We start from the raw sequence: 10,715 nt of genomic DNA on the forward strand, positions 1-10,715 counted from the left end.
TGTCATTATGCTAATTTTATTGCAACATTACCCATTTTAGCCAGTAACCTTTTCTTTGCGTTTTATTGATGCCTGCCAGAGTAGCAGAAATCAGCCTACTCTAAGATGTTCATTAAATGAAATGCTATTTAAAAGTCCAGATTACTCTACCTATATAGTGAAAACTAATTAATTCATTTATTTATTAAACTGTTGATATAAACCCACTTAATTTATTAAGTTGATCCATGATTCCATCAAGGTGCTTCTTTAAAAGTTTTCACCTTTACATAATCTTAATGTGTTTCGTAATGTGTGGTTTGTTTTAATTGTGTACAACAAAATCTGAAGTGAAATGCATGAAGTCGTGTCTGCAGAACTCATCTGTGTTTGTTGTCGAAGGTTGTCCGATGCCTCAGTCATAGTCCTTCATTGTCCATTTTCAGTCCAATGTCTGACTTAAGCACAACATTCTCCTTCTCATCAAGAGTCCATCCTCCAGTCCTCACGCCTGCAAACAGAATGAATTCTGCCAGCATTTTTTGCCAAAGAAAACGCTCCATAGGTTGAAAAGAAATTACAGCAAAGCAGTCACAAACATTTTAACTACAGTGTTCCCTCTAACATGACAAACATAAAAGAAACAAAAGGATAAAAAATAAATCAAACTTTGTCTCTGACAAAATAAAACTCAAAACTGGATCAGGCTGAAGTCAATGACATCACCTTTAGTCCTTGTCCCAAGGATCAGCCCCCATGGCACTGCGGCACTGTTTCTGCATTCTCTCGCATCTGAGAATGTCTAAAATGAGACTAAATCTCTATGTTAGCACAATCCCATCATATTGACCAGGTTTATTTGCAAAGAAAAGAAGCAGAAAGATAGAGCTGTTAATAGCAGAAAGCAACAAACATCTTTAAGACACCACCTTTCCTGCTGGAAGATCTGGCATAACTTGGTTAAAACCAAGTATAATTTAGTGTCCAAATCTGATTATAACTCCTTTAATCTGAAAGCAATAACTCAGAGAAAAACAAGAGTGTTAATAGCATGCAGTTAAAACCCTGGTCCCCTTAGTGTCCCTTTAATGTGATGTTTTTCCCTTTTTTTTCTCTGATCCTGGGAAGGTTTCTATTCTTCACCTTTCCTTTGAAACTTTGTTCAAAACCCCTCCAAAAGAAAGGAAAAAAAACCCGAAAGAAATGAACCAAAAAAACTAAAACAAAATTGTTTTCCAAGGAGCACAATTATGTCTTTTCCAATATGACATAGGTTTTTGACTTATTACAAACTTTTTTGATATATTTCTGGTCCTTTGACCATGTGTATTTGCTGTTAGTAATACTTTTATTTATATATACCTTTTCAATCTTAATTGGTCAAGGGTGAAACTTTAAAGCAATGATTGTTCCACGTAAACGCTTCCCCGGTGCAACGCCTTTTTGGTTTCGTTTCCGTTTCCTTGTTTTTATCGCTTTTCTTTTTTTTTCTCTTAATTTTATTTTTATTATTTAGTAGCAGTACTGCAATAAAATAAAAATAATAGTAATAATAATAATCCCTATGTGAGAAATCTGCATGTTTAATCAAATAATTTCAAATCATTTATGCATGTCATGCTTCTGGATGGGCCCCTACGTTTTTCAGCATGAAATCGAACGTCTCACCCTGGGGCAAGGCTGGACCCTGAGAAACTCTGCCTTTAAACCATTACACTGACTCTTCTGCTTCCAGACTTTTTTTTGTTTTGTTTTTATTTATTTTATCCTTTTTTTGTTTTTTATTATTATTTTTTACGTCCTTAGCACGATCGACCAACTAAATGAAAGGCCTCACATCCGATGGTCGGCTTTTTGGTATAATGGTCGGGGTCCCCACTAATCAAAGCTGCAAACGTCTTCGCAACAGTCAAGGACTTCAGCATCCCTGCCGCTTTCATCCACAACAGAAGTGGACAGCCTCTTGCACAAACCCAAGACAAGAGGACTTTAATGGACCAGCTGGAAACTGCTCAGCCGGTCACCTGTTCTCCAGGTGAAAATCACTCTGCCCCTCCTTCCCCCTTGTGGGAAAGTCCGTATTTCAGCTGAAAACGTATTCTAATTAAATTTTGAATTTTAGTTTAATGTTTAAACCTTAGTCACCGTTCGGTATTGCGAACCCTGTTTTATTTGCCTTAAGGATTAAATATAATTCATTATTTCTACCGGCTTTTACTTTTACTACCTTTTAGGTTTACAGTTTTAAATTTTAAAATTTCTTGAGGTATACTTTAAAATGGGGTTTAAATTTTAAAAGCTTGCAAGCATTTTTTGACCAATTGCGTTTGTTTTTAAAAGAGCTGGAAAATAATCCCCTTACCGTCTCATGAAAGAAAGGTTCGGATCTTCGCGCCGACGCCCAGAGACGCTCCGAGACCAGGAGCTCCTCCGCATCCCTTGAAAATCCATTCGGGGTACCAGAGGCCGGATAACCTCTCCGGGCCGGCCAAAGCAGCTCCTGTCCCCGGACTCCCTCGCTCGTCGGTCGGAGATCTTGTTCGTTTACGCCAAATTGTTGTGGGAGTTTTGGGTGGAATATTAAACAATAGTAACTGAGTTCCCATCTTTACTAAATGACGAGACGGTGGTATAACGTTCCAGCACTTCATTGAGAAACAGAGCAGATATTCACATAGTTGGAAAGTAATCGCACCCCACGGTTCCGCTGCAGTCTCTGTCTGCCCTGTCTCTGTCTGCCTCGCTTTTCGGGCTTCCCCTAATACTGCACCGTGGCCTTCCCATGAGACAAAACAAAGACAGTCTATCGTAAACAATCAGTATCCCTCAGCAGCTGCAGCATTTGGCCTTGCAATCAGAAAACAGTGGATCTTATACACAGACATCAGGTCTCCAGGCCTCCTCTGTCCGAGTGGTGTGAGGCCATAGTGACTTCAGAATAATAATTCTTATAACATCCGGTGATTTTGTTTATCTAGGATTCTGCTTACTCAGAATCTGATATATCACATGGAATATCGTTGATATGTTGAAACTTTAGAACTAAAAAGGGTGTATTTTCATCTTATTCTGCCTGAGATTAAAGAAAACAGAGCACTGCCGTTAAAATATCCCAGTCATGTTAGTGAATATTTAAGTTGTTTTTGTAGTTGGTTGAAAAAAAACGCTATATTATAAGATTTTATGAAAACAGACACCCCCTCTATTTTTTTGTATTGTAATACTAATGTGTACTCTATATAGTTAAGGTTGCTGTGCTCATCCACACCAGCAGAGGGTGCATTAGCGCTGCTGTGGGAATAGAGGGCTCTTGCGCAGGCGCAGCTCTGAAGTAAATGAGCTATGGTCTGATAACGTGTCTCCCTCATCTGTCCACAGGTATGTCGATAAAACATAAATATGTGAACTTAAACTCGGTCCTGATAACATGTAAACGAGTGTATATTAATGTAGAAACACTGTGGTGAAACGTTTACCGTCTCTAAATACTTAATGACGAGGTATCAGTGTGTTTTATAATGTGCATGTGCCTCCGCCATTTTGTATGATCGTTTTTGTTGATTACAGATGAGTAGTAGTATGAAACGGATATATAAAACTAGTATACGCTTTGTAACTAGGTTCTAACATGCTCACATAAGCTTGAGTGTAATATTTGCAGAAATGAGAGTCCATGTTCAAGCTGTTGAGATCGCCATGTTAGGTGTGCTTTAGTTGTTCAGCCCGCCATTTGGAGGCGCTTTTCTTTTGATCTAGCCCAGCGCTTCTATGTGTATATGTGAGTGAGAACGGAAGTGACAGGATAATAGTGTTTTTGGCACTAACGAGTAAATTAAGCACTTTTGCTGTAATGATAGAGTGACATAAAAGTGAGGAAAGGTGTTTAATGATATTGTATTATCTTTTTGATACATTTTATTATTGATTAGTGTGAATTGTATTTTATTTAAAGTCTATATGTTTTATTTAAAGTCTATATGTTATTATTTGTACACATATTTTGTCAAATATGTGTATTGGTTTGTATTTAATTACTATTATTTCTTGTGTTGTTATTTTATGGATTATTGTCTATTGTATGAATGTGCTAATTGTGTTAAACGTCAGAAGTAAATGAGCTATGGTCTGATAACGTGTCTCCCTCGTCTGTCCACAGGCCTACAGTCATAGACTCTATTTTAGGCAACACAGCCTACGCTAGCTGTGTGCCACTTGCTATCGCCCAGCTTACCCCTAGGGCTGGCGCCGGTAACATTTTGTTTGTCTCCTGGATACTAGGAGGGTATGGTGAGCAAAACATAATTATGTTAATGAGATGAAGACTCAAAAGTATGACAGTGTAAAGGTTCTTGTTCAGACTTCAGAGTCATTGTGAGAGAAGCAGCAAACCAAATCAATGTGTCTGATAGATATATTTATCTAACATAAAACGTGGTTGAGATTGCACATATTTTCATTTAAATAACATCTTTTCTTATTGCTGGTTAACTGAAATTAACTAGTAGAAGTTACGTGGAAAATATGGACGCTTTAAACAGAAGTGGAGCTGTAGATATTATTCATCCTTGTAATGAAATGGACAGTTTCTCCTTTTCCTTAAACAATATTTCATCTTCAATGTGTGTTTTATTATATATTTTCCTTGCATTTTTAGCTGTTGTTACAGTTTGCGGTAACCTCCTGATAATAATCTCTGTTGGTTACTTCACACAGCTCCGCACTCCCACAAACTCTCTCATCATCTCTCTGTCTGTGACGGACCTTCTCGTTGGACTCATGGTCTTTCCTTTTAGCATGGCATTCTCCCTGAGCTCATGTCTGCTTCATGCAGGTTTTATGTGTCAAGTGAGGGACAGCTTCGATGTATCTCTTTGTACATGCTCTATTCTGAACCTGTGTTGTATTGCTATCGACAGATATTACGCAGTGTGTCACCCCCTCACCTACAGAGCCAAAATGACTAATAGTGTTGTTGTGGTGATGATTCTGGTGAGTTGGAGTATTTCTGGATTTATAGGAATTGGGATAACTATTGCAGGATTGAATCATGAACCATGTGAAGAAAATTGTTCTTTGGAGGTTTTTCTATCTAGTACTCTGGGTCCGACATTTTCTTTTTACCTTCCAGCTCTCATCATGCTGTGTATATACCTAAAGATTCTCCTTGTTGCACAGAGACAGGCACGTATCATCCATAACAATAAAAACTCTGGGGTGACAGAAATTAGGTTGGAGAGAAAGGCCACAAGGACTCTTGCTATTGTTATGGGAGTTTTTCTCATCTGCTGGACTCCTTTGTTTGTTTGCATAACCCTGGTTCCTTTCAGCACTGATCCTGTGCCAATTTCAGTAATTCAGACCCTTAACTGGGTTGCTCTAATTAATTCAATGCTTAATCCGTTTATTTATGCTTTTTTTTACAGCTGGTACCGAGTCGCTTTCAGAATGATAATTTCTGGAAAAATATTTCAGGGGGATTATACTAATTCAAAGCTGCTTGCTTGATGATGAAGAACCTTTATTCAGCTAGGGTGCATATGTGATTAAGTTTCATTTTTACCATGTGCATTAGAAATAAAGCCAAAGTGTGCACCCAGGACTTGTATTTAAAATGTTTTTACAGGGTCAGCTAATAACTCAACATAGAAATTCTATATTTAAAACATTAAACCTTTTCATGCAACTTCAAGTCTTGTGATGCCAGTCAATCTTTTAACCCAGACTTGGTCACAGGAGAGCAGGTGATATTGTAAATGAACACAAATTAAATCTAGAAAACTTGCCAGCACAAATTTAAAGCAATGTTTGATGACATGAGACATGAACGTCATCAAACATTGCTTTGAATTGGCACAGGCTTGATTTCTTTTGTTTCCATCGTGTAAATATTTGTTCTGAACTTATGCTGGTATTTAAAACAAGAAAAGCACACTGAAACCAGTGTACGACCACCTCACTGTACCCTTTGACAGCTTGTTGTTGCACTGTATGGCTGCATAAACTTAGGAAAAAAGGGGGACTTCCGCTTCCGGCATGCCTGAGTAGAGACGCTCGCAGACACGCTCCGACCGAAATAACTCTAAACTTGCCTGTTATTAAAATTTAACTCCACCTACCGATCCAAAAGACGCTACCACAATGACATCGTCACAAAAGACTACAAGAAGAGAACAGAAGATGGGGAAAAGTGATGATGCGAAGACGACACAGAAACAGCTAACACTGGATGCTAGCTTAACTCAGAATGAAACAGGGACCGACTTGTTAATGTTAACAGAGCTCCGCAAATTTCGAGAAGAATCTGGAACGGCGCAACGAGACATTTTAGAATCCCAATCCCGAATGGAAGCATCGATTGCAGAAATAAAAAAGAGGATCGATGCACTGGAAGAGAGACTGAACACAGCAGAAGAGAGAGTGAGTAACGCAGAGGATCGTGGCCTACAGCAGGAAAGGGTGCTAGCTTACCTGCTCAAAAAAGACGCCAAAACAACCGCAAAACTGGACGATACAGAGAATAGGATGCGCAGGAACAATATAAGAGTCTATGGGATAAAAGAAGATTCAGAAGGAAAAGAGATGATCCCGTTTATTAAAGACTTTTAAAATCTGCGCTGAAGCTACCTGAAGGTACGGATATTTGCATTGAGAGAGCCCATAGAGCCACAGTTCCGAAGCCGGGGTCGAATTCTCCACCGAGATCCATAAAAGTTCGCTTTTTGGATTTCGAAGTTAAACAGCTGGTACTACAGTGTGCGTGGAAGCAGCGGAATACAGAGTTTTGGGGAAACAAAGTTTTCTTTGACCAAGACTACTCCACCGTAGTGCAGAGAAAAAGAAAACAAGCGCGTGAAGTCATTAAAAAGCTGAAGGAACGCAATATAAAAGCACCATACCCGGCTCAACTTAGAGTGTTTTTGGAGAAGGGTGTCAAGACCTTCTCCTCTCTGTTTGAGGCCCAATCTACTCTGAAGGAGCTCGGGATCCCGGTGGAGGTGGATGAACGGGACGTCATGGAGAGAGAGTTGCTACACAACAGCTGGCAGACCCAAGGGAGACGTGGAAAGGCTGACCCAGGTCTGGATAACATGGACATCAGGGCCATACTAAACTCGGTGGATCAGCACAAGCAGGGTTGAGGCGGTAATGTTTTACCTGATTCTACCCTGTTATAGCAGATATTTTATTCAAAGGTGGAGCTTATTAAAAATATAAATAAGGACATGCAGGTATAATATTATATTAATACTTACGGACAATCGGTTGGCGTTTTCGCAGTGAGTGTTTTACTTTTTTCCTCCTCTTTCTTTTTTCTTTTTTTTTTCTATCGGGCATTTGGTGCAGTAGAATAGGAGACTATGGGGTTTACTGCTTACACACGTAGTGTAATCCGCCCAGGGGGGCCATTATCCCTGTCCAATTTACATCAGGAGTGTGTTGTCTATGTTTACCAAAAAGGCAGCACATGGAATACTTGGAAGTTCTGTGAAGATGAAGATCTGACTACTTGTTCACTATGTTCATTGTTTTTTGGCGAACTGACTTTAACTGTTAAAGATATTTGCATAGAGATCAACATATTGTTGGGGGGATGTAACTTTCTTTTTGTTTTCATATATATATGACAACTTTGAAAATTGTTACTTACATTATTAATGGAATAAATCACGTTATAAAAAGGAAAAAAAATTCTAACGCAATTAAAAAGATTGAATTGTACAATTGGGCTTTTACAAAAAACTCATTTAAATGAGATAGAACATGCTAAACTAAAGAGAGACTGGGTGGGACAGATATTTAGTGAATCTTATGGAAACTACAAAAAAAGAGGAGTAGCAATACTGATCCATAATTCTTTGTGCTTTGTAGCAGAAAACGTACTTAAAGATAAAGAAGGCCGCTGGATAATGGTGGTTGGTTCAATTGGAGGAACCACTCTTACAATTATGAATATTTATGCCCCAAATGAGGATAATCCAGGTTTTTTTTTAAGAGCTAGCCCAAATTCTACCAGGTCACTCAAAAGGAGAGATTATTTTAGGGGGAGACTTCAACTGTGTCTTGAATCATTACATGGACAAATTTCCAGCAGAACAAAAATATCCTCTATCGAAAACAAAAGCGTTGAAGAGTCTGATAGAGGAGTTGGGGCTGGTTTAATTTGGCGTGCAAAACACCCAAAGTTCAGAGACTATACTCTCTTCTCAATGGTTCATAGAAGCCATTTGAGAATAGACTTCTTTTGTATTCCCAAACAAGCAACCCACAGAGTGGTGGAAAAGAACAAATGAAGACCAGGGACCGCGGAACGCATTTCAAATTGGTCGGGCCCATCAGGCAATACTCACAATACCACTACCCATCACATACGCACGCGCGCACCCGCATACACATTAATATGGCAAGCGGAAACGGCCAATTATCGCCCGTACAATAACGCGCAGTTCCAACCGGTATTTTACGCGAGCGCGCGTTTTTTACGTCACCGCGCGTTTCCAGCCAGAACGCGCGCTGACGTAAAAAACGCGTGCTCGCGTAAAATACGTGCGGTGGCGTTAATAACGTTTGGTGGCGTTTTTTGCATATTATATTATCAGGAGGTTGTCTTTTATGTGCTCAGCCATTAGATTCAAAGGTGTTTTACCCAATAAGAACATTGCAGCACCAAACACAACCAGGAGGTCCCTGATCGTTGGGGAAAGGCAGAAAGAAGATGCACCTTCCTTTCTGATCCTGTCTAAATCCTGCTTAGTTCAATAATAAAGTCAGATATTACACAAAACTCACTCTGCTTGTTCTCCCTACTTATGCCCTTGGTGCAGAAGATAAATGAAATATTTAACAGAAATGTTATTATTAATTCTGAAAATATTATGTGAATATAAATACAAAGCATACAGAAAATGCAGCTTTATTAAGTGACCTGGTTTATTTTATTTAGCTTTTATTTCTTTTCAACATTTAGTTCTACTACTTGGCTTGTGCTTTGGTAGTTTCATGTTTAAAATGACAAAATAAATATGAAGAGCTTATGGTCGTCAAGTTGTAGTTACTCTCGTATGACAGCAGATGGCAGTGAAAACCCAAATTCATGAGATTAAATGTTTGAACTCAATTTTTAAACGTCTGTCTACAAGTTTTTGGTGATTTCAATCATCAGTGGCCGGTCTAAACATATTAAATTTCCAAGAATGCAAAGTGAGCATGAAACTATACCATTTTCCAGGGAATAAACCGTATTATGTGACGCTATGCTTCATTTTTTTTGTCTGTATGTACTGTTTTATTATCTCCATGTCTTTCTTTAAATGCCTCAGTACTACTGTTTGTATTATAACCTAATTTTACAGACTGTAAGTTAGTCTAACAAAGCTCCGGAAGCCAGAATCCTGAATTAAATTGTCACACCAAATACTGTATGGCTTGCTGATATTCAAAAAATACAATTTCCAACTAATTTAAGTTTTACAAATTGACAAGGAGTAAGCACCTGCTCAAATATTTGGTTCCCTAATCCTTCACACACCCCAGGTCATCAAGCCAATCCATTTTTAGACACCAGAATTTATTGCTTTCTCGTAGGCTGTGGTCCCTGAGCATGATAATTGTGTCTGCATGTTATAATTAAAATCGGCACCGAATTTTTATTTAACTTTTTTTCTGACGTTCCAGCACACACGCCCCGAATTTATTTCCACTTACAATAATTTTATTACAGCTAACACAATATTTACAGAATAAAAATACTTTAAAAGAAAAGTCAAACTCACCCCTGCTCTAAATGTTCCCGAAAAAGTGCCTCCGTCTGTCATTATGGTTGATGAAGTCCCTGGCTATCTTCAAAGCATCCACGCTGGTCAAACGATCCCCGTGTGTGTGGGCGCACATCAAGCTATTGAGTCTTTTCTGGGTCATCGTTGACCTCAGATAAGTCTTGATGCGACGGAGGGACGAGAAACACCTCTCAGCACTTGCTGTGGTCACAGGGATGGTGTAGAATAACTTTAATAGTTTATGCACCTCTGGCAGAAGATTTTTTCCCACAGGAGTGGCATTCATTGCCGATGCTACTGAGGCTATTGTTGGGCCTCCCTCAATCCCAGAAGTCTCAATCACATCTGGCAGCATGTCCAGCTGTGCATGAAGAGTGTCAATGTCAAAATCACTCTTGTAGAGACCCACTATGGACGACGGGAAAGGGATCGTCTCCCTTTCAGCTGCAGACACAATCATGTGCTCCAGAGCAGCTGCCACATGCAAGTCTCTCTGCTCAAAACGCCGCTCCAATTCACCATCAAGCAGATCCAGAACTTCAAAGTATTGTTTCCTATAATAATCCACTGGGTTCTGGAATGTGTGCGCAGGCTCTCTTCCTGTATCCAGTTTAGCATGCCGTTTCTGTTGCCTAGGCAACACTGGGGCGTCTGTGAGGTCTTGCGAGTCTTCCACAACTTTTCTGTAAAACTCCTCAAAAACGTGATCCGACCTCTTTCTTTGAATGAAGTTTCTTGTCACAGCCACAGCTTTTTGTGCATCCTGTAATGATATGTTTACAGTCTGTAAGGTCCTAGACAGTTGTTCAGTGGGAGAAAAACACATCAGCGCCAGATGCAGGCCAAAGAATGTGCTGAATTTGTCCAGCGCTGCCAAGATTCCCCCAGCTTTCCTACCGGCATCGCTATATGATTCTTCATTTATTTCAGTCATCAAAGTGGAAAGTACAGCGTAGTTGTCGA

At 39.3% G+C, this 10,715-nt stretch overlaps 1 protein-coding gene across 1 annotated transcript; it reads left to right on the forward strand.

Moving 5' to 3' along the window:
* The first annotated feature begins 4,429 nt into the window (after nt 1–4,429).
* LOC105921830 (trace amine-associated receptor 1-like) lies at nt 4,430–5,612 on the forward strand. The gene has a single exon (XM_012857681.3). The coding sequence runs from the start codon at nt 4,501–4,503 to the stop codon at nt 5,482–5,484; it is 984 nt and encodes a 327-aa protein (XP_012713135.3). The 5' UTR covers nt 4,430–4,500; the 3' UTR covers nt 5,485–5,612.
* The last annotated feature ends 5,103 nt before the right edge of the window (nt 5,613–10,715 follow it).

This window comes from Fundulus heteroclitus, chromosome 15, assembly GCF_011125445.2.
Source record: "Fundulus heteroclitus isolate FHET01 chromosome 15, MU-UCD_Fhet_4.1, whole genome shotgun sequence".
In the NCBI taxonomy this organism is placed as follows: Eukaryota; Metazoa; Chordata; class Actinopteri; order Cyprinodontiformes; family Fundulidae; genus Fundulus; species Fundulus heteroclitus.

Excerpts from the sequence above, each read along its gene's own strand:
- LOC105921830 (XM_012857681.3), top strand. The coding sequence starts at position 4,501 with ATGGACGCTTTAAACAGAAGTGGAGCTGTAGATATTATTCATCCTTGT.